This window comes from Emydura macquarii, unplaced genomic scaffold (assembly GCF_026122565.2).
Source record: "Emydura macquarii macquarii isolate MOO-44397 ecotype Brisbane River unplaced genomic scaffold, CSIRO-AGI_Emac_v2 contig_1348, whole genome shotgun sequence".
In the NCBI taxonomy this organism is placed as follows: domain Eukaryota; kingdom Metazoa; phylum Chordata; order Testudines; family Chelidae; genus Emydura; species Emydura macquarii.
The window spans coordinates 1,489,025-1,513,896 of NW_027131485.1; the positions used below are offsets into that span (position 1 = coordinate 1,489,025).

Consider the following 24,872-nt stretch of genomic DNA (forward strand, 5'->3'; position numbering starts at 1 on the left):
CTTTGGTATAAGATAGATATCTTAGATCCACCTGGTCAAGATGGGGCTCATTGCACCAGAGCACAAGCAACTTCTGTGGCTTCTTTTGCAAGTGTCTTATAGTTGACATGTAAGGCAGCTACTTGGAAAACTATACATACATACTTTTACTAGTCTTTATTCTTTAGTAGAGACATGATCTGATGCATGATTTGGCAGAGCTGTTTTACAGGTCTTAATTAGATTCTCTCTATCAGGTTTCTGTTTGCGAGCTACCAGAAGTAAATTACACAATATAGACAAGCCCTCAAAAGAAGAAAGTTTCTTATCTTTGCAGTGGAGTTCTTTGAAACGTGTTGTCTATGTATTCCATGACCCATCCTCCTTCCCTGCTATTATGGAGACTTACAATACCTGGACTCTGTATTGGTGGAGGAACTGAGCATCAATTGGCCTTGCTTTGTCCTTTATGCTCTCAGGGAGTGTAAGGGCATGCAGGGTGCACATGTGGCTCAACGGATGCTGCTGACCAAATAATTCCAATCTCGTACATGTGGTGCACCAGAAGTGGAATACGTAGACACAACCTACCTTAAAAAACTTCAGTTAAAGTACAGGTAAGTAACTTCCTTTATAAATAATCTTTACTTGTAACAATAATAGTAGGGTTGTTGAATTTGAGCAACGGTCTCAAATTGCAGTGGGGTAGGTCTAGGTTGGACATTAGGAAACAGTTTTTCACTAGTAGGGTTTTGAAGCACTGGAATGGGTTACCTAGGGAGGTAGTGGAATCTCCATCTTTGGAGGTTTTTAAGCTGCGGCTTGACAAAGCCCTGGCTGGGATTATTTAGCTGAGGTTAGTCCTGCTTTGAGGAGGGGTTGGACTAGATGACCTCCTGAGGTCCCTTCCAACTCTATGATTCTATGATGGTATCTCTTTAAATTAAGCCTTTTCTTCTTGCACTTTTAGTTGAAGAGACAAAATAGAACACACAAACCTGGTTCTAAACTTGTGATCTGATTTCTTTCTTGCTGCTTTCCCATCCCTTTCCCTTGCTTTTTGATGCTTCATTTGATATGCTGTTAAGTACAATATTGTGAGTTTGCTGGCTTACATATCTGTTCTCCCAGAACTGATGGGGAAGAATTGCAGACTAGAAAGAACTGCCTGAAACGAGCAGGCTGAATGAAAGCAGAACACTGAACTGGATCATCCAGGGAATTGTGCCTGTGAAATTTGCAAAGATTTATGTTTTGAAAGCAAAGATGGGAGGTGATGATGAGGCCCCAGTGAATGTGTGTTTAGAAAACACCTGAAATCAATTAGTTTCTGATGGTAATTTTGAAAGCGCTGACCTGGACTGTTGAAATGAAATGTTCAGGGCTCCTGTTTTAAATGAGGATTTCAGAGGGACTAGAATGTTAAGTGTGTAGAAAATGGAGCCCAGCCTTCTCAGCAGGAGGCAAATAAAACCTGCCCAGAAGTCAGTGCAGACTAATCAGTTATCATAGGAGGAAAGGGCAGGAATACCTGCTGTTTCTTATGCAGTCAGGGATCTAGGGAGCATACTGAGAAACTTTTTTTTGCAAGTTTAGTGGTTTTTGCCTAATGGCTGCTGATGTACTGAAACACGTTTTGCAAACTTTCCTGGTATAGTCATTTGACAGTGCAACAGTCTCATAATTAAGTCATGTTCTATACAGAGCAGCTTTGCTATAAGACACTCACGAGCTATGGAATGGCAGGTTGCAAACGGTCTAACATTGAAACAGTTCTACATTTTTATTATTCCTTGTTATAAAGGGAGTTTGAAGCTATAGAGTTGACTGTGAGAACCTTCCAGTGTATGTGCCGTTTTGGCCTTTCCAGAAATGTCTTCATTGTTCTTGAATCTATCTTCTCTCCTTTTCTGGATCCTGCCTCATTCTTGGTTCTCATCCGTCCCCATCCTTACCCTGTCCTAAAGTCTGCTGACGTCAGCCTGGCTTACAAAAGTGCTGTGTCTTCTGATCAGTGTAATGGTTTTCATGATTATTGCCTAACTTAAGGGATCCTTGCTGGAGTTTGTAGGCTGCCGCTGGAGTTGAACTCTGTTTACCAATTCATTTCTATTCCAGAAAACCTGTTCATATCAGTGATGTTACGTGTGAGAGGTCAGGATCCCTGGGAGAGTGAAGGTAGCAGGAAAGACTTTCCTCCATGACAATGGAATATTTGGGGTAGGGAGACATCTGAAATTCCAGATTCTCTTTCAAGACATATCCTGCTGAGAGGAGAGCTGGACGGTTTCTCCTGCAATGAGATCTTTTCAGCCATTTTTCTGTCATAGACGAAAAGTTGTTAAGGGAGATCTTGGTATCCTGATGGCTTCTCTTTGGGAGGGCAAGTGCAGGGCATCTTGCTCACTATCTTCGATTAGAGGTGTTAGTACTTCATGAAGATGTCCTGAGATGGGTCTGCTGGTCTTTTCATCTATTGACTTGTGTAGTTTCCTGTGATTCCTCACAGATCTGCTATTGATTCGAGTTGGAAGCCAATAGTTTACTCCAGTTATGAGTTCCCTTTTCCATTTTGGCCAGTGCATGTCCAATTGGCCAAATTACATTTTGCAGTTGGTCACTGATTTCTATGTGCCATTTGTATTCCCAGACTCAATACTTTGTGGCAGCTCATGGTTGCCTGCAAATTTAGCACCCACAGAGTTCAGGTCAGTGCTGATGACATGAAGCTTTGCTGGTGACTAGGATCTCATTTAGTCCGAATGATTTCCAGTGGGATTTTGGCAAGAACTCCCCTGCCTTCTGCAGAGCTGGACCATTTGTCTTGGTGACCGAGTACCTATCATTTTGTCTGTTTAGAAGTGTCTGGCACTAGGAAATGCAGTTGGTAGTGCCCACAACTGGTATATCTTAAAATTTGTTAGTAGGAATAGTTACTTGGAAAATGGTCTAACATGGTATTGTATTTCCACATCTTACCACAGTGGTGGAGGTGATAGGATTGGGGGCCGCGTGTACTCTTGTCCCTCTCATATACCTTATAATAATCTTTAATGATATAACACCACTCTATTTCTCAACCAACACATTATAGCATAATCCAATTTTTCTTTAACCATAGATGTGAAATAGCATATTGTGATATATTGACATTCTTTTATATACTCACTGTTTTAATTGCAGGGGTCCAATATATTCTTACAAATTTATATTCTTCCATAAATTCTCTTCTCTCTAAGATATGTATCTTAATTTTTGTTCCCATGTTCTGTACGTTTTTTTTTAGCCATGATGCAGCCTTACTGAAGCAGAATTCAGGGGATGTGGCAGTTACTTGTGAAGCTAATGTAGCTGCAAAATAGATGGCTTATGGATGACATGCTTTCCTTATAATTTTACATTGTTGTACTTAATCTAGAGCAGTGTTTCTCAATTAAATTTGGCCACTGAACCCTTTTGAACTTGATAAATAATTGCGGAACCCCCCCAAACTCTTAACAGTATTTTTACATATGGGGCAAAAAAAAAGACAAAATAAGCAAATTATATAACAAATTTCAAACAACTGGGTCAGCATTTCTCACTTACATTTTCCTTACACTCGATACTCTCCGCCAAAAAATCCAGGACATCATCCCTTTTTCGGCGGCGCGGAGAACAGCTGATCGGCGGCGCGGAGAACAGCTGCTGGCGGAACCCTAATGGTGTTCCCGCGGAACCCTGGGGTTCCGCGGAACACCAATTGAGAAACACTGATCTAGAGTATATGTTGTGTAAACGCTTATCATAGATGATGTTAATTGACTGTCCCCAACATAGAGTACGCTTTAATATAAAGTGCCATATATGTGTATCTAAGGCTGTAAAAAAATATGATATGTTTGAGAAATTGTATGGTCTCATAAGTAAACCGTTTTTAGGCCCTGAATCAGGGAACTATTCCTACTTAAGAAGGGAACTTCAGCACATACCCTAAGCATATGCTTAAATCCCATTTAAAGTTAAGCATGTGTTTAAATGTCTTGCTGAATCAGGACCTTACTGTGCACATTGTATGGGCAGAGCTAAGGTTGTGCACTCAACCTTAACTTTGCAATTTATTGACTTTTGGGAGCTTAACCATGCAACTTTAATATTTTCTTAAGGTATTTTTATGTGGATTTGTAGAGCACTGCAATTTTGTGATAATTTGCAAGAAAAAGAAAAGATCCTCGCACTAAAGAGCTTATACGAACATGACAGGAGATAAAAGTAAGGTAAATGAGATATGAAGAGATTATTGGTGACAAGAAAGGAAGTTGCTGATTAAGAAATGAGTCTGAAGGGGAGAAAGAAAGTGATTGGTGGATTGGAACTCTTTTGTTTCAAGGGGAAGGAGCATTATGAAAAGAGGGATAGACCTGAAAGGGGGAGAAGTAGGAGAAGGAACAGGGAATAGAGAGGAAGAGGAAATGAGTAGAAATGTGTTAGCGATTGTATAGCATTTTGACTTCTGCTGGTATCTTCCCTGCCTCTAAACAATGTTCATGTTTCTTTACAAAATGGAAAACTTCTGGCAGCTGATGGGTGCGTATTAGATTTGCATGTTTACATTCCTCCTACTAATTGTGCAAAGTCCACTTGTCTCTCTAACTGGGTTGGGCAGGGGAGGATGGTCTACATTTGATGTCAGGTTGGGATTTAGACATGTTGTATGGAGCTAAATTCATCTTCCATTGACTTTGATGTAATTACACCTGGTATGAATTTTGCCCGTGATCTCTTAAAAACATCTGTATTTTTCTTTCCCTAGGAAGAGGCCCCTGCAGTCAGATTTTCTCAACGTTCTCAACATTTTCTCTTTATGATCGTTTGAATTTCTTGCATCTGTGTGTGGTGTTGCTTGCATTTTTCATTTCTTGCTCTCTCCTGAGTTTAAGGGCTTAGTTGAAGAAGGTATGAAACACTGACCCTCTTTGTCGCTTGTTTCTCTTCTGTACCCTGCTGCATTTGTCAGCGGCAGCTTGAGAGCCTAGGTCATCTTGCTGTTGTAGAAGAGCTGCAGTTCCCTTCTGTCTGAACAATAAGCTTTGTGTCTGTTTGTACAGTAATGAACTGCTTTTGTTTCCTTCAGAAACGTGCTCTGCTGACTGGAGTGTTTCCATTTACAGGCAACCCTTGCCAAATTAATTTTATTTAATTATCTCCCAGGGCTAAGCTTGAATACATTTTGTGTTACGTTTGCCATTTCTCCCTCTTCTGAACGAAATGGACCTAATATCCTTGTTAAAATCTGATTAAAACTAAAATTGAGTTTTTTGAAGTCTGATTATCCCATGAAATGGAATTTTTAAACCTAATTACGAATGGATTTGCATACATTTCTCAGCACCATTGAAAAGAAAGTTGAAATAAATTTATTAATGAAATCCTCTTCAGACGTCTCCTTGGGGCATGACATGATTACAGGCGAGTGAGGGTGTGAAGGGGGAAGGAGGAGGAGAAAACCCCTCCTTCATCTGAAAATTCTCTTTTCCCCAAGAAATTAGTTCCAGAGCACCCTGACCCAATCTCATTTTTATTCCTCTTTCTGTCACACAACCAATTTGGGTAATTGATGGCTTTTCTGAGGGTGACTACACAGCTGAGCTGTTTTCATGTATTCAAAGCTTTTATGCTTTTTGAGGGGAGGACATAAGAGGGAGGGGGACTTGACTCATGTTCTCCTCACCCTCTTCTCTGAAGTAGCCCTGATGTGAAATCAATAAGCAGCTCCTTCTTTTTCTCTGTGGGTAGCTGTATATTTAAACTTTTCCTTTTAAATTGGATAAACTAGATGGCTTTACACAAGTGCTGATAAATGTGCACGTGGGATTTCTGATTCTTTACATACTGGCCAGGATTGGAAGATGGAGCTTCCCTTAAGGAAGTATTTGAATCGCTTGTGGCACTGGTCATGCTTGCTGTCCTAGGAGTTAGAGCACGGTCCCCGCAGTGCTAGTGGAGAACACATCTGGTTCTAACCTTCAAGCATAGCTGTAGTTGGGAGACAAATATACAGGATAATGTTGGTTTTATTTTAGAGACTAATACTGCTAGCCTCTTCCATATTCTTTTTATTCCTTGGAGGGATTGTCCTCTTAGATGAGAGAGAGAACCCCAGAAAAGACTTGACATCTTCTTGGTCAATTTCCTTTGTTCTGAGAGACAGATCCAGTCCTAGGAATGATATCTGTGATTAGGTCTTTTATAACTCATGCTAATCCAGTGCAAAGAGAGGGCATTGTCTCTCTTCAGTATGCTGTAGATTTTATTCATCAGTGGTATGATGAGTCTCTTAAGGATAATTCGTTATCTGAGTCCAATAATCCTGGATATGTTACATGACTGTCCACTGAATAAAGCACTAACACTTATGCAAAGTGACTCTTGAGCAAAGGAACTTGGCTTTCTTATGCCTTTGGTTTTTTATCCTGTTGTTGGCAGTTCTGTTAATTATGAAAGATAATGGGGATGTAAATTGCAACAGGAAATATGCAGTTCTGGTATTTCCATTCCTGAGAGAGAGTGCTGAAATCAGTGGGTTTCATGAGGGAAAGCATAGTTCAGCGGAAGAGGGATGACTGAGTGGAGACTGGAGTGGGCCTTTCCACTAACAGAGGATCAAGTTGGAATCCCAGCGCTGCTGTGGTGGTTTGAAACTCTTAGTAAAATAACAAAGCTTGGGATCCAAAGGAAGGGAGGAAGCCAAAGAAAGCAGCTGTGTACTGGTGACTCAAATCAGCCTACTGGTTTCATGGCTGCCTTATTTATTCATTTGTATGTGTTCTCTGCACCCATCCTAGGGTCTACATCTGTTACAACGTTTTTGGTCTATATCCCAAAATACAGATGATCTACAATATCTTACTGTAGTGAGTTTGCTCAGGGTGCCATCCCCCACCGCTGGTGCGTTGCAGGAGCTGCTGCTGCGTGCTGGCCTGCAGGCTTTTCTGCTCTTCTGCCTGCCAGGTGAGCAAGGCCTGTCTCTCTGCCTGATGAGCATCTGCTCCTGCTGCTTCATGAGCCATTGCAGGGTCTCTTGCATCCCCGAGCTGCCAACCTTGTTCTAGATCCCAGACAAGCCCCCACGTGTAACGGATTTACACACAGCCCTCCTGTCATTTGGGTCAGTGTGCTCACAATCCAGTCAGAGACCTTGGCGTGGTGCACCGACCAGTGATGTTTATTTACAGTTTACTTCTATCTACAGACAGTTCAGCTTAACAGCCTCAAGGGCCTCACGGTCTCCGCCACCTGCAGAGAAGAGCTCGCCCTCACTCTGTGGCTTCTCCCTTTCTTTCTCCCCCCCTTCACTTCCTTTCTGTAAGCCTTTTGTAGCCCCTGGCTGACAAGGCCGACAGCTGCTCCTTGTGTGCCCCTTAAGTACAGGCTTATTCAGCCGGCTCCAATTCTCCTTCCTTAATTGGGGCTCATGTGACAGAGGGCTGGCTCAGCTTTCCTTCGCCTAGCACCCTGTCACACTTACCAACCTCAGACAACCTCTCCCAACCGTGACCTGCCTCAGCTGGACTCTGAGGACCTGGGCATCCCTGATGCAGCGTGGCTTCACTCATGAAGGTCTTTTATACGCCGTTGGTAGCCACGCTACCAATTTGTAGGAGCAGCAAGCCCCAAGTCTGAGGAAGGGCTTGGTCTCTGTGAGTAGGAAACGGACAGCTAGCTGAAGTTCAGAGTCTGAGGCTCAAAATCTCTTCATTGTTGAAGCTACAGTGGCTGGCTCAGGAATGGCCTAACTGCTCCCCCAAAAAAGAATAGCAGATTATAGGTCCCTTTTTTCTGTGTGACTTACAGTACGCAGAAATCAAATGTGAATGCAGAACTTGTGCGTCTAGAAAGGAAGAGCAGAGAAGCAGCAATATAAAATATAAAGCAGGACAGTGATTTCTCTTCCTCTACTGGGGAGAATGTGCAACTCTTCTCCATTCCATAACTACATTTCAAATTTTATAGGCTGTAGATCTGTTAAGTTTATTAGTGCCTCCCATAGTAGCTTCAGGCACTGAAAGTGACTGAAACTTAAAGCAGTAAGCCAAGATGGTGTCAGAGTGCTCGTGACACCAATCCAACCCTTATCTTAATCCCAGTCACAGAAGCCTGTGGCAGAGACGCAGGAAAGTTGTAATTGCTTTTGGCTGATCTGAACCCTGCGCTTGATGCAGGCAGCTGAGCTGACATACCGGTTTGTTGGAGAGTGAGCTGGCACAAGGAGAACAGTTATTGCTGAAATGCTGCTGTTTACATCTTTAATGCGATTACACTCCAGCAGTTGCACTTTCTATGAATGAGTCTTTAAGTCTGTTTGTTTCCTTCTGAAATGAAATATTCATTATTTATGGATGATGGTGATGGGGGTTTGGCTTCCACCGGAGGATTTATTATATCCACTTAGCACTGAATACCGTTGGCACACTCCAGGACTCAGTTAGTTCCTCATCATCTGTACTTATGCCCATCACTCTTTTTGATGGCGAAACTTTCAGAGTACATAATACAAACTTTTTTATTTTTTGGGAACAGAACGCTGGTGTGTGTTTTTGCTTGTTCTGTAGTGCTAGGCATAAAATGATGCAAGGATTTCATTTAAACTGATGCATGCTGATGAGATGGGGTAAAGTCTCTATTGACATGTTGGGTCAGAGGATTTGGCACCATGAGGCTTGGAATTGGGGTTCTGTGGAAGCGCAATTTTGGGGTTGCCATTTAGTGGTTGCTCTGGAGATAAGGCAGAGGTTTCAAACTAGATGGGTCTCCTGCCAATAGGGCGGGTGAGATTTTTGTGATTTGTAACACTGGATTGGGAATTGCTCCTGCCTTGTCCTGCGGGTCATGCTGGGTGTTCCAGCACCGCTATTAAAACTGATGCTTCTCTGGTTCTGTTTTCTTGTCTAGTGATTTGACCCAGCTTGGTATTACTGGAACTCCTAAATTAGGTCTTGCTGAGTCATTTCACATTCACTGGTGGATTTGTACTGTTGATGTACTAGTGGGCTTGCATAAAACTTTTGGTTTGAGCCATTATTTGTCCTTCACTTTGAATATTCAATATTTTGTAAACTTTCCAAAAAAAAAAAGAGAAAAAAGTCAAGCGAGAGAATTACTTCATTTGTTTAAAATTCTGAAAGCTTTTTTTTAGCTAAACAGTTCAAAGAACGCATCTTACTAATCAGAGGAATGTTCTTACATCCCTGGGGTGGTCACACTGCTTTAATTGGAACGCAGGCTTCTTTGAAGTCCTTTTAATCCTGCCTGAGCTGGGGGAGAAGGTTTGAAGGCAGCTACTGTAAATCTGAAATTTCTTCATTTTATTTACATGTGTCTGGGGATGTGTGTAATTCATTTTCCTGAAATTGTTCAGCTGAGTTGCCGGCTTGTGGACAGCTGAGTGAGAAAGGTACTTTAATTAAGTAAGAGGCCTGAGACTGATGGTGGGGGGCTGTTCATTGTGAGAGATTGCGCGTACTGTGTTTATTAAAATCAGTACCTGACTAATGGGCTGCGCATGGCAAATGAACAGAGTGGGGAGCAGTAGGGAAACCATGTAATAGTTGAACAGGAGGTTAAGGGTATGCAAAAATTTCCAAGGGGATAGGGGGAAACATAAATCCATTCTTACAATAGAGTTTAATAGTCAGATTTGCACTCACGTAAGCTAGGAATGTGTGTTGATGTCTGACTGAGTCTCTGTCAATGGGGGCTCGGTTAAAAAAGGGGAATAGTTTGACTGCAACACTCAGCACTGTGGAGTTGGCTGACGGAAGGATAGAATAAAGATAACTGTCTTTGGAAGTCTATTCTCTCCTGGTGTACGAGTTTCAAGTTGAGGCAGGCTAAAACGGTAGACACCCGAATGCATTTGAAGGGAGGATCTTGTGGTTAAGGCACTGGTCTGAGACGTCAGAGACTTGAGTTCAGTTTATGGATTCTGACACAGGCTTCTAGAGTGATCTTTGGAAAGTCACATAATCTCTCTCTGCCTTAGAGGGTCCCCAGCTGTAAAATAATAAGTAGGGCTGTCAAACGATTAAAAAAAATGCAATTAATAACGAGATTAAAACAAACGGTCACAATTAATCACTGTTTTAATCACACTATTAAACAATAATAGAATACCAATTTAAATTTATTATATATTTTTGGATGTTTTTCTGCATTTCCAAATAAATTTGAATTACAACACAGAATACACAGTGTACACTGCTCACGTTATATTATTTTTTATTACAAATATTTGCACTATTAAAAAGATAAAAGAAATGGTATTTTTCAGTTCACCTCATACAAGTACTGTAGTGCACTCTCTTTATTGTGAAAGTCAACTTACAAATGTAGAATTTTTTTTTTTACTTAACAGTACTCAAAACCAAAACAATGTAAAACTTCATGCTTCAACTTGATGGCTCTAAAGGAGTATATCTGGCACATAAATACCTTGCAAAGCTGGCTACAATAGTGCCAGATATTGTAAATAAAAAGTGGGCAGCATTATCTCCTGTAAATGTAAACAAACTTGTTTGTCTTAGCGATTGACTGACCAAGCAGTAGGACTGAGTGGACTAGTATGAGGTGAAAAATACTATTTATAATAAATTTAAATTGGTATTCTATTATTGTTTAACAGTGCAATGAAAACTGCAATTAATCGTGACTATTTTTTAAAATCTAGTTAATTTGTTTTGCATTAATTGCATGCATTAACTGAGATTGACAGCTCTAATAATGACTTCCTTCTCCCACCCTTTCTCTGTCTTGTCTATTTAGATGGTAAATTCTTTAGGTGTGGGGCAGTCTTAACTAGATGTGTGTGTTGTACCTAGTATATGGGACCCCAATCTCAGCTGGAGCTTCTAGGTCACTGGTTCTCAATCTATTTACCCTTGTGATATTCTGTGTCTGAAATCAACCCCCAGGACCCTCATATTCACCAAAGTCTTATGATATCTTCTATACAAAGTATGCCTTGTGAGGTATCATTTAAAAAGTCTTAATCTGCTAAACATTAATATCCTATTGAATTGTATATGCTATTGTAGTATGTGAAGATACAAAATATTGCTGTATATGTTACTAGAGCATGTTTTGAGGTGGGAAACACCCAAACCAGCTTTTCAGGTAAAACAGTGAAGTAGCCATATGTGCTGATGGGCCGTTAAGGAGAATCTGCTCTCCCATCCCACATCCCTTGAGATTTCATCTAGGAAGCACATACACAATGGGATAATGCTTGACCAGTGTAGGACGGCCCCCACGTCACATGCATGGACCTTTAACTATAAAAGGCAGGGAGTGACATCACTTGTCTTCACTCCCCCCTAACTCAACACCTGAAGGAATGCTTGGAAGACACAAGGATTTTTGAACGGGGAAAGGGAAGACAGGCTGCAAAGCAGATGTAACCTGTGCATCAAGAATCTGTAAGCCTGTTTGTATCATCAGTCAAGGTGAGACATGGCTGATGCAAATCTTGTTAGTGTATAAGAACTTAGATTGCAAAGTTATTTTTATTTCTTTGGTGACTATCTTTGATCTTTTAATCACTTCAAATCTATCTTTCTGTAGTTAATAAATCTGTTTTATAATTTTACCTAAAACAGTGTGTCTTGAATTGAAGTGTTTGAGAAGTCTTAGCTCAGTTAACAAGAGCTGATATGTCCTCCCCAAATTTGGGGTGGGTGGGTGTGGGGGCTAGATAATAAACTTATTCTGGTCAGGCTTTTGACGAGGGCAGGACAGGGCAACTTCAGGGTGCAAAGCAGGGAGTTGGAGTGAACTGGCTGGTGCCTTTCTATCCATTGCTGGTTTGTTGAATGGCTGGAAAGCAGCCAGGTAACTCAGATGTGTGGCTCCACCTGTTGTCATGTTGAGCGATGATAGGATCCGGACTGGCTTGCTGTTTGTCACCAACAGGGCATTGTGGAAGACCAACCAAGCTGGATAATTAAGGGGGGCATAACAGTTCCACAGCTTCCAGGCTGCACCCTGGGAATGCATCCCCTAACCACCACTGTGGGCTACACATGCATCTCTCTATGTGTTATGTTGGCCGTATCCACACAATATATATACTACCTGTATGGCCCTGAGGATGTCACATGGGCTGCAGCTGTGTACTGATTGGCTCGCAAGTTGAGACCCACTGCTCTAGGTGTTACCATAATAAAAATAACTTTGCAACAAATTTGCTACTGACCTATGCCAACAACTCCCTTAACTGTTGTCTATTTGTTATTTTGTTCCTCTGTTGATAAATAACAAACATTGGCACTTTCAACTCATTGATTCTTCACATTCCAGTGAAGAGTCTTATGTCTGTGTTTGCATGATTTACTTTCTGCCTCTGCCAGTGGTGAGACATCTGTTGTTACAATCCTTGAAGTAGTCTTTGCTTGAGTTGAGACAGCTTTTAATTCATAGAATCAGTGGACTTAGCCCTACCTAAAAATAGGCTAGCACCCCATTTAAACCCATCTAAACACTGTTCTCATTCTAATTTCACCTGTGACTAAAATAATCATTGGGTGAGTTAGAAATTTTTTTCCAAGTTAATGTAGCTTTAACTGAAACTGTAGCTTCAACTCCAGTTGAAAATGGCAGTTCTAGCTGTGAGACAGAAGAGGTGTGTGATTATAATCAAGTGTAAATAAAATAATAAGGGGGATGCCAAATAATTTCGTATGAAATGACTAAAAATATAGTGTAGACCAGGGGTTCCCAACCCGTGGCCTGTGGGCCAAAAGTGGCCCATGGGGTCTTACAAAGTGGCCTGCCGCTCCCCTCCTGCTGGCTGCAGAAGGGAGCTGCTGCCTAAGGACCCAGGCGGAGCACGTTACCACGGGGCTACAAGACCAGTGCAGGCCCCTTGCCGCAGCCAAGGGGATGGGAGATCAGTGCTCCCCTCCTCCATGCTGTAGCAGAGAGCAAAGTGCTCCACCTGGGTCCCTAAGCTCTGGAGTTCCTGCTGGAGCCAGAGGGAGGGGAGTACTAGTCTCCCCTCCCCCTGGCTGCATAAGGGAGCCACTGCCTAGGGACCCAAGTGGAGCGCATGGGGCTACAGGATGCATGCGGTTTCTCTGCTGCAGCCAGAGGGTCTGGAGATCAGCGAGGAGTTCCATCTGGTGGGGGGCGGGGGGAATGGGCGGGAGCTGCTGGTGGAGATTGGCGGCCCTTCAGGGTTGTAAAAATTATCTGTGGCCATCGAGCCAAAAAGGTTGAGAACCATTGGTGTAGACTCTCACAAGGACTTGCAGATAGTCATTAATAATAGTTCTTTGTGCTCAATATCAGGGATTTTGTGCTACTGTTTGCTAATATACAGGTCTGATAGGAATCTAGGAAAACATTGTGATCAATAAAAACAATGAGAAGAATGAAAAATTTAAGTAAATGAGTTTATTCTACAAGGATTGTCTCAGGCAAATATTAGCAAAACCAAATAATAAATTCTGTGAAATCCATAAAGTGGACAATCAAATACATGTTGCATGTCAGTTCCTGGTTTTAGTTACAGTAGTTAACTCCCTTTGCTATCGGAGAGCAGCTCTTAGAAGAATTATACCCTGGTAATCTATAAAATGAGGTCTTTCTGCTGTGATAATTTTCTATGGGGAAAAGTTGTGGTAGAAAGATGTATGTCTGATACTTGAGTTTTATCTTAGAGCAAATAGGATTCTTTTTATCTTGCCCTTCTGAGTTGGTCCAAATAGCAAGGTCTTATCGATGGTATTCTGGAATTTAACAAAAGTCAGGTCCTAATGCACTAATACTTGATCTTTAGGCCTTCCCCAGAAAATTCCGGTTGCTTCTTGAACAATAGTTTCTATGTGAACTAACTGATGTTAAATTCCAACAATATCTCGTGCACCTGTCAGATCACTCAGATGATCTACTTTCAAGGATAAGTTGTCCTTCTGTATCGTAAGAGGCAAGTATTGCTAAATGTCTTGGAAAGTAGCTTAGCACAATAGCACCATCAGAGGTTCCATAGAGTTGATTGAGGAGCTTTAAGAGAATCTAGTTCATTGGAGCTGTTTGTTGTTGTCTTTCCTTTGGTTAATTTGGAAGTCGATGAGTTAAATTTCCCATCATAAATCCCTCCACAGAATCTTGTAATCCCATAACGGTCCTCAGGCTAGTGGGAGTAGGGTCTGTTTTACTGACTTCTGTCCATTGGCTTGGGGTCTAGAGAGAGTGACTTTCATGAATGATTCCAATTCAGCAGCATAACCTGATTGATGGTTTTGAAGAATCACTGATTCACCATATTCTCACTGTCAGGAGGTTTTCCTGGGTTTCTCATTTAAGACCAGTTCGTGGCCAAGGATCTTCCTCAGGTGTTCTAATAAACCGCCTGTTCTCTGAATGGCTGGACTCCTTTGCATATGTATGCTCAGAATTCACTTCCAACTGACATCTTCAAATTCATTTGAGTTTGGGATTTTCATATGTTTTTTGCTCACAATTATCCAAATGTCCTTTGCCAGGCTCTCAATGTGGGTAGTTTTAATAGTTCTGCTGATTCTAGGTCTATTTTTTAGATTTTTCTTATGGAGCTCTCTCTAATAATTCTTTAGGATTTACCTCTGGCATATCTCTGAATTGTCACAAAGATTGTTCTGAGCCCACAATTTAAAATTTAGAATTGTATGAGTAACTTCCATAGTAACTTCACCATAAAATAATATACACGAGAGACTGGACACTCTTTTTCTTTGGCTGTTTCTTTTAATAAATGAACAAAATCTGAGCTCACATAAAAGATATGAAGTGGTATTGACTGCTGCTACAATACATTTTAAAAAGAAATATAATTGAATTCAACAATAGAGCATTGCATTATTAATAATGTTTACATTTCACGTTGGAATCTTAAGGACAATAGGTGGAAGATCCCACAGTACAAGAATATCCTTTCAGCATCAACATTAATATATAATTAGGTTTGCTAAATTAAATTGCAAGTTCAGGAAAACATTTACTCCTTTTATTGTAAAACTTTGATAATATCTCTTACTCCATGAGTGGCAGTGACCACTCTAGATAATATTGTATGATGTTTGTCACTCTAATCCCCTGGAATCAGGCACTAATAACTTGTTGAAACTTCTAGATTTTGATCTGAAAATTTCCACACGTGATTTATAACAGGAAATTTGAACAAAAATAATTGTCACCCACAGAGTTCATTATAAAGCTTTTGGAAACAATATAGGCCAAAGCTTATAGTTTCAAACTTACTAAGACCTAGGATTGTCCTTAATACTGAAAGATCCCCTCTGGACCTTGCTATAGATTTTTTTCATACAAAACAAAGTTGTGATATATCCTGGTCAGCGACAAATGGAAAAAACTGATAGTACCAACAGGCATCATTGTTTTATATCTGCCGGTGGGAGGAGTTCTGCTATATATGCTATGGGAATGCTCTGTGGTTAAAGGTGTATCCCAGGATTTCCTTCACCCTTCCACACCCATCAGAGCTGTTCATACTGAGAACATTTCCAAGGATTTTGGCTCACATTGGACCCCCAAATACACTAGTTTCTTCCTGCTTCTCTAATAGTTAAATTAAAAAAGCTGTAGAGATATAAGGCCTCAAACATCCTTATGCAGAAAATAGTGGAATTAAGAATTGTTTGATCTGGCAGATTCAGAAAAGATGGCATATAAAAGACTTGAACTGTTTGAAAACATAAAATAATCTTTATTCCTTAACATGATTGATCAGTGAACCATTGTTTACACTATGAACCATGTATCTATCACATTTGCACTTTATAGGACTGATCCATAGACCATTGTCTATTGAAGTCAGGTTCTTTTGCATCACAGTCTGTTGTGTGATTGGCTTAATACAAAGTCCTATTTAAATCCATAATGTAACTCTCTTATTTGTGTGTCTGGAACAAAGAGTGATATTACATCCTGCCACCAGGAATCATTGTCAGATGTTTCATGATATTTTAAAATTCCAATCTTCTTTTGATGGTTTGAGGGGTAGGAGAGGGAAGCATCAGGAATCTAGGAAACTATATTTCTGGATGCTTTATAAATACCAGGGAGAAGATGCCAAGGATTTAGATTCAGTAGTATTTTTTTGAATTATTTATGTAACATCATTAGCTTCTGTGCTGAAAATCAAAACCCGTTCAGCTAAACAGAGAGCAAAGAAAGGTTGCCCCCTGTCACACTTACTAGTCAACCCTGTGCTGGAACCCTTGGTAATGTGAAATAGCAGAGCAATTAAAGGGCACTTCTGTGGGTTTACAGTACTACAAATTGAGCCTGCATGTGGATGTGCTTGTCATTAAAAGCTGGAGTCTATTTCTTGCTTCCAGCAAACTTATCTGCGTAGTGACTTACTATACAGATTTTATTCCAGTTGATTTAATTGGAATAAATCTAATCTTCTGAACATTTCCATAAAGTTGGATAAGCGACCTGTTCACACATTCTCATCTCAGAAGATACAGAAAACATACCATTTTTCTGGGTTTAAAGCTTCAAGTTAGCTTTGATTGTTACTAAAGTCCAGTCTTGATATTACTAAAGAACATCCTTATAAGAGACAAATATCAATGACTCTCTTTTCTCTAAAGTTGAGAGTGACAATGCATATAGCCTCTGGCATTATGTAGCTCCTGGGAATTCTTCTTGAACTTGAAAGTAGACTTCCCAGGAGGTACATAATGCCCGAGGCAATATTCACTACTTAGCAGAGAAAGGACAATGGATATCTGGCAAAATAGGCAATTTTAGACCTTTCAGCAAGTTCTTAAGAGCCAGGCTTACAGTTCTTATGGGTCTCCTGGATTTGTGCTTGTATCATCTGCCATGTTCTCTCTGCTATCTGTCTGGATGATTCCAGCTATTAGAATACATCACTCCCAGTTTGGCTGCAGAGAGATCTAGAAGCCCATAGTGATCATTTGGCTGGGCTACATCTCCTTTGAAGGATAAACCTCTTAGTCATTGCTGCCTGAAGAGAATTGTCATCCTGCCTAAATGTTTTCGAATCAAACTACAGCAGCTTTGCTTTTGTTTTCCTGCGAGGCATCTCAAAACTGAAGATTAGATGTCATGTTATGTGGAGTGCTGAGACTTCTGTGGTGAAGGCAACTACCATTAACTTCATTATTCTTGAGAATAAACAGAAAACTTTGCCATCTTATCAGTTATGTTCTGTAGTACACAACAAAATATAGCATTGTCCCTCCTTGAGGACTCTAAAGCGTTTCACTTGTAGGGTATGTTGAAGTATACAATGTGTATTCTAGCTGAGAACACAAATGACCAAAAAATAGGATGCTACAATAAAATGCAAATAGCGTGTAGCTTCAGATTTTTTCTTCAGACGTTTTCCAAAATAAAAGACTAAGTAGATCCTGTTGAACCCTTAAGTGTATGTTTAAGGCAGGACTGAAACACAGGAGATGAATTGTTGGGATGCCCATACTGATCTAACTTGTGGGATGTGAGGAAAAACTAAAATATCTGATGTTGAGTGGAATCTATTTTAGCCACTTGTCTCACCCTTGTTCTCTTATTATGCATATTTAGATTCACTGGTGAATGAATTCATTGGTCCAGCAGAAAGTTAGCAGTTAATTGCCCTTATGTTTTCCAAGAGTCCAGCTAAAACACTTGCATATAAGTGAGATCCTTTCCTGCTCCAAATGGTCAGCCAGACTTTCAAATGCTGGATTTATAGGTGAATTCATGATTCACTTTTGCCAGAAGGAACTGAACTTGCTCATCCTGTTGTCCAAATACGGAGACCATTTCCTAGAAGTTGAGATTGCTTAGTGCTCCCTCTTTCTTTCAGACACTAGTACTACTCTATTCATTGCTCTGTTCTCCTCTCCCCCATTTTTTTAAAATACAGAAATATTAAGCATGTGAAGCATGGCCATCTTTGATTGTGGTGGAGGACCAGTAGGAGGTATACATTTAGTTTTTTTGAGAGTTCTTAAAAGCTTAGATTTGAATGCGTGAAGTTTTCCCATATTCAAAATGTAATTAGTCAACCATTAGAAGCTAAACAGGTGTTAAAAAGCACCAGAATAGGTGTTAAATCACACACGCAAAAAAAGTTTTAAACAGACTGATTAAAAATCCCTTCCTAGCTCAATTTCCAGTTCACTCTTCTTATTAGATCGCCATGTTACTGTTGTTGTTCAGACATCATAGACCTGGTCTACACTTAGACATTTTGGAATGTTGATCTACACTTAAAAGTTAGATTGACCTAGCTACTACCTAGCTAGTTACTCAGGGCTGTGAAAATTTCCATGCCCAGAGCACCATAGGTAGGTCGACCACACCCCTCTCCTCTCCCCCAGTATAGACACAGCTAGGTCGACTGAAGGATTCTTCTGACAGCCTAGCTACTGTCATTCAGAGAAGCAGATTAATACACTGACAGAAAAAAAGTTCTATCTGTGTAGGGCACATACACTATGGTGCTGCAGTGGCATAGCTTCGGCGTGCAGATGTGTATAGTGTAGATATGGTCATCATTTTTCAGCCTGGGAAGAACCTGTATTTCTAATCTAAAATCAAAAGAGAAAACTTTTTTTGAGAGGGTTGGAAATCCTTTCATGCTGCATTCACATCCAAAAGAAGCAGAAAAGGGCACAAGTCAAACCTTTTTCTTTCGCAAGTGTCTTTAAGGAGTAAGAGCGTTAGCAGGGTTTGGGGATTTGGCAAAGAGAAGCAGTAGTGGCTGGTTGTCTGTTTCCAACATTTTGATTTTTGTTAACAAGCGTTCAGGGACTATCTTTGTTAGAAACTGTGCTTCAGCCTGTTGAATAGTTACTGTTTTATACTGTCTTATGCAACTGGTTTCTTGAATTTAAAAAAAAAAGTTTTGTGTGAAAAATTTGAGCATGCCTTGCTTTTCAATTGAACATGACTTTTAATTAGCTAAGTTGCAGAACCCAGAGTGTCTGTCTTTCTATTCCTGCAGAGTTAAAGCTATGTAGAAATGGTGCAGAAAGAGACTTCAAAATGGTTATACATGAGCAAAAATAACTCCTGAGGGCATGTTAGTATTACGCAAATATAAATACCTGGGTAGCTTCAATACAGTTTATTTCAAAGATGAAAAATCTGAAAGGTCTCAGTCCTCAAAACACAGTAGCCCAAATTCTTTTTTTTAAATACAATTTTTTTTGTTTTGCACATCCATAGCTAAGAAGTAACTTCAAAGATCTAACGCAAATAAAATCTTTTCCTTTTGTTGTATGACTTTGAAACACTTTATATAAGCAATAAGATGTTTATGTTCTAATAAATTATAAATAAACTTTATCCAATTTTTACTTTTTTTTTTTAATACCAAAAATAAAGTTAGTGTCTAGGCTGTTTACTGAGTCTCAGCTCGGTGCTTTTAAAAACAGCTAGTTCTAAATGCCAAAGTACTGGAGTTTATAATGGAAATGCTAATTTAGCCTCTTAACTGAGACAGCACAACAGAGAAACTTTCTGGCAATTTTCTACAAAATTCCAGTTGAATGGATAAAGAAAATCTTGGCATTAAAGTTTGCCAATGGAAGCCTGAAAGATCATTGACTAAAGCAGAGTTACTTGGATGGGCATCCCATTAAGTTAATTTTTCACTTCATTTGAGCAGTTGTGGATTTTTTATCATTATTGAATTGCTCCTTTTCAAATTATCTGTACTTCAAAGAAAATCGGCTAGCTTTGGTAAAGAGTTATTTTGTCTCTTGACTGCCTTACTCCAGCTCTTAAGTCTTTCTGGACTAATTTGTTTCTAAATTGATATCTGATGCTCCTAACTGTTTTGGTTATTGCTTCCCAGATACTGGAAAGGAGGGTTTTGCTTTAAGGTTTATTGTGGAAGGAGATTAGATCTCCGAGGAGGGAAAGCAGCTTCTAGATCTTTGTATTTTGCTCAGGAGAGGCAGATGGGAGTTGAATGACTGGAATCCAAGTACAGAAGCTGGTTGGTGTCTTTTCATTTGCCCTTCTGTCCATTCTTTATAGTACTTGAGTGGATGAGTAAGTACTAATAACCTTTCACCCCAAAATCGGGTTACTAAGTCTGTGTGTATAGTTGTATAATTCAATCAAACTTGCATTGTGGAAACACAGACCTGTGTTCTCCCTTATACTGTGAAAAATTCTTGTCCATGAGTTTGCACTAGGTACATGTTGCACAATGTGAGGAATGGCCTGTTCCATAGGGGATCTGGTTTTGCACACCTGGGGAACATTGGGGATAAGGTGGAGAGAGACACTAGATGCTTTAACTTCTTTGAAGTAGCACTGGGTGCTGGGAAGACATGGATATGAGGTTGGTTGCTAGTTTTATGAGGCAGATCCTTTCACAATGAACTGGTTGATAATCATTGGTATGAACTGTGTTATAGTTACTGGGTAGTGGAATGTTCACTGAGGCTGATGGAAAGGCTTGAGGCAAGCCAGTGCACAAGACTTCATTGTTTACTGGGATGCTGACAAGTAGTTATTATCTTTTCATTCATCACTGTTTCCATAAACTTCTGAAGAGAGAGGACCATTTATACCAGTGAAGGTCTGTTGCTATTAGCGTGAAATGTGGGATCTGACCTGCTGTGTTCAGTACCAAAGCTGGGCTGGCTTAGTTTACCTGTCTGTAATGTTTAAAAAGTAAAGTGGGAGGAATTTGACTTTGATGACCTAGAAGGCATCTTATGTGACATGGGTGGGATTTTGATATGAATAGTTTTTTGGAATCTGTAAAAAAGATGTGACACAGAGGAGTTCTTGCAAGAGACTGGTTTTCTTTCCTGGACCCAGTCATATAGTTTATAGAAAGCTAATACATGTTACATGGCAGAAGGTAATATCTGTTACTTCACTGTCTGTTACATCTGCACAGTCCTTCTTTTAAATCAAATGCAGGTAAAACATGTCAACAAAAAATAACCACAAACCTCAAAGGAGCCAATTAATAAAACTAGGTTGGAGATTAGATTGTTGACCTGAACCCCAGAACAGAGGAGGATGATTTTGCCTTTTATTGGAAATCTGTTGGCAGCTGCTATCTCTGAACATCATTGTTTTTCTGATCACTTTCCATTATAAGACTCTGTTTTTCAGATGCTTATAAGTTTACCAAACTTCAACTAAAATTTTCCATGCTGGGAGTCTGCCTCCAGCTGAATGTTTTTAAGTTTCAGCAAAAATATTTCAGCCATTTTTTCAGAATGAAATTAGAGAACTTCTGATTTGTTCACGTTAAAAAATTCTTACAACTGTTTCATTGAGAAGTTCTAGTGATTCGCAGCAGGGACTCAAAATTTGGAAGCAGTGGTCACTCTGGTGTCAGGGATTTGCCTTTTGCCATTCTTGTGAAAATCTGTCTAAATTTGAATGAGTTATAGGCCTCTGAGAATTGCAGTTCACACATACCACAGACACCTGTTAGCATTTGTCAGCTAAATTCTCTAAAGATTCTGCCTGCACTGAGAGTGATCCATCCACCTACAGCTCTGAGTTGACCAGACTGAGCATGCACCTTCCTTCAGAGCATGCTCCATCCCAGGACTGAGCAGAATTTTCCCTACAATTGCTCCTTTTAGCTGTTGGGGGCTGCTCTAATGCAGGGGAACCAGAACTAAGAGCCAGGAGATGATCTCTGCTATTCTTTCAGTGCTCCTTCTGCTGGAACCAAGGCAGCACAGAAAAAGATGCAGCCTGACTGAAATGCTGAAGGGTGAGGAGCTGGTGGGGTGACTGAGGCAGGAGCTGTGCTATAGATCTAAAGGTTTCAGTGTTTCTGTGCTTGATACAGGAGTAACTGGATGAAATTCTATGCCCCGTGTTATACAGGAGGTTAGATTATAGGATCTAATGGTCCCTCCTTGCCTTAAAATCTATGAATGAATAAATCCTGCTGATGACCCATGTGGGAGAGGAGGGGTCAGTATGGCTCCACATGATAAAATTTCTGATTTTCAATTAGCTTTTTAAAAAACAGTAAATTACAACACACACACACATTGATTGTCTATAATTACTTGATCACAAACTATCTATTTTTCACATAGTTTTTTTATGTAACACAACAAATCATTTAGCCTCTAATTATTCCATCTTTTTAATTGTTTAAATTTGAATGTCTTCACTTTAATACAAAGATCCATAATGATCAGTAATCTCACTTTACACCTGGTTGCTTGAAACTGTGCCTTTCCCAGGTGACATTTTTGCATGTTTTATATCTTTCCTGTTTATTTCCACCTCAGCCCAGGACTTTTCAGGTAGGCAGTGGGGAAAGAGAATCAGCATTTCTTGTGAGTTAAATCGGAGTCCCAGAGGCTGAAGCCTGGTTTCTGCAGATGGGAAATTAGGGAGCTGAATTGCAGATGAACCCATCAAGCTAGAGGAATAGTAGCCTTTGCTATTAAATCTGGTTTCCTTCAGATTATCTGAGCAAGTGAAGCTGGCTGTCCACCATTTACTCACATCTGTCGCCCTGTGACTCTCCTGTATTCAGCACTGGAAATAGGTGTGAAGCCTTTAACTCCAAAAACAATAGCTTACTTGATGTGTTAAACTATGGTCTCTCTTCTGTTCAAACTCAGCTACATGAGCTCGCCTGACATGTTCCATCCAGGAGAGGGCAATGCCGCTCAGCGTATCAAAACCTTCTGGGTGTGCAGGCTCAAAGATTCATTTTCTGTCTCCTGTAGTCAGGAATTGAAATTCATTTACTTTCCTGAGTTCTAAAAAGTAACCCAAGTAGAATCTGCAGCCTTTAGCTATCTTGAATGTTTAGTCAGTTTGGCAACACTATAAAGCAAATTCTGGATGTTAAGACTATTTCTGGTATAAAATCACTGTACACCATCTACTTCCACTGAACTATAAGAAGACCCTCTTTACAGCATGCACTTTCCTATACCATACATGCTCACTGGCCATCTAAACGGAAGGAGCTCTGTCTTTAGGATCCGTTTTGTGACATTTGGTACTGGCAGAGATCATTGCAATGTGCTTTTTGGCAAATGCTCTTCTCAAGCAGGGAAACTTGATTAGCTTAGGATAGGAAATGTGGTTTCACAGACCCTAAGGCGTGATTCTGTGTGAAGTGATGGGACAGGTTGGAGTGCAGCTAGGGCTTGATGTCCTAATGAATACAACTGGCGGTGTGTGCTTGACAATACTGAAACCTGTGATAGTTCAGCTGTTGTAATGGACTGTGGCAGCCTTAGCAACAGCAACAGTTTTGTCTGCCCCTCTGTGTGATCCTTTTTATACAGTCATATTTGGGACTTAATTGTTCAGCCACTGGCATATCTATGTTCGTTAACTGTTTCCATTTTTGTTTTAATTGTTTAGGACTCCTGATGATCTCTCGAGGCAGATTGTTGCTCTGCAACAGAGGGAGCTTGTGCTGACAGAGCAGAACTCTACCATCACAAACAGGTAGGTGCTGCCAACAAAGAATGTTGTGTTGCAGGAATTTGTTACTTTGAATACAAGTAAATAGAAAATGAAAGGCTGCAGTCCAAGCGCCAAGAAATTTTCTGTATCATCATCACCTCTACTATGCTAATGGTGAAGGTTACATTTGTGACACTGACTTTTAGGAAGAAAGGAACACCAAGGATTGTGGAAGGTTCTTGGGGATTGGAGATACAGAAATGTATGTAGCACTTTATCTATGCTTGCTTCCTACGCTGAAATGCTTTCAGGGTGCAAATGGAATGTGAACTGCTTTCCCAATCCTGCTCACCTTTAAAAGGGATATTAAAGCTAAACAGACAAAGCAGTCACCTGGATGTAGAAGAGGATTAAGAATCCTTTTGTCCATGTGACTGTGATTAGGCTCGTATAAAAGACCATTTCAAAGACTTTAAAATGTGTCTTGACAGGTGATGGGAGAAGACACTGAATTTCTGGCTTCAGCTAGTGGCATTCTGAAACGACTCTAAGACATTTGAAGGAGCAGTATGCCTGGGTTACTGCAGCTTTGGCCCTTTTCCTGAATTTGGGGTTGGGAGTGTTTTTTGCAAGCTGGTTTGTTGCCATGCTGGTATAAAATTATCCAAACTTTGCCATCATAACTGGACTGTCTGGGCACTGAAGTATTTTACACTGGTGCAGGAGCCAGGGAGATATAGTCAGTGCGTCTGTTGAATTCTGTATCAAGTTGCCTTGCATACTAATCATGGTTAGGCCCCAGGTTTGAGTTTGGTTCAGTCCAGTTCTGAGTGACAGAGTTCAGATGTTGGCATCACACCTTGAGCTATAGAGCTCCTGAAGATCCAACACTAGTACGTTGGACTGGTTTGAGAGGAACATGTCAGTTCTCCTTCTTGGTTACTGAGTCTGGTCGAACCAGGCTGCCCGGCAGACCAGTATCCTGGGATTTCTGCAGGAAATACTTAAAGATCTGTTTCCTTGAAGTAACTCTCAATTTGACTCCCTAGCTGGACAGACCATTACATCAAAAGATACGAATTGTATGTTTTGCTTCTGACATCCTGAGAAGGTAGAGGCTGTGGTTTTTGTTTTGTTTAACCCGTCCTAGAGATACAACATGAAGGGAAAGGATTTGTTTTAACTTTGGCATTATAGAAGATGTTGTCTTGATCCTGGCATCCCATGCAGACCTAACCAGTGAGAAATATATCCGTAGCGGGCCTGGGATGACTTCTTATCATTGATTGATCTTTTCCATTGGGATTATTACTTATTTTGTAAGGAGTCACAGTCATTGACCAGGACCCAATTGTTCTCGACACTGTAAAAACACAGAATAAAAAGACAATCCATTTTCCCAAGAACTTACCAATGGATTGAGTCCTTTGTTTTTGGACCCTCTCCAGAGACCTGCTGAATAT

General features: G+C 40.4%; 1 protein-coding gene across 7 annotated transcripts in view; it reads left to right on the top strand.

Annotated features, from left to right (window-relative positions):
* The window catches only part of MAD1L1 (mitotic arrest deficient 1 like 1), a 493,546-nt gene that overhangs the window by 30,104 nt on the left and 438,570 nt on the right, over positions 1 to 24,872 (top strand). For 6 of the 7 annotated variants that reach the window (XM_067550858.1, XM_067550856.1, XM_067550861.1 and 3 more), the window contains one exon: positions 23,365 to 23,451. The exons of the other annotated variant lie outside the window; for it this stretch is intronic. In XM_067550858.1, the coding sequence (XP_067406959.1) occupies positions 23,365 to 23,451 (87 nt within the window). The remainder of the gene's footprint in view (positions 1 to 23,364; positions 23,452 to 24,872) is intronic. 7 annotated transcript variants of the gene reach the window in all.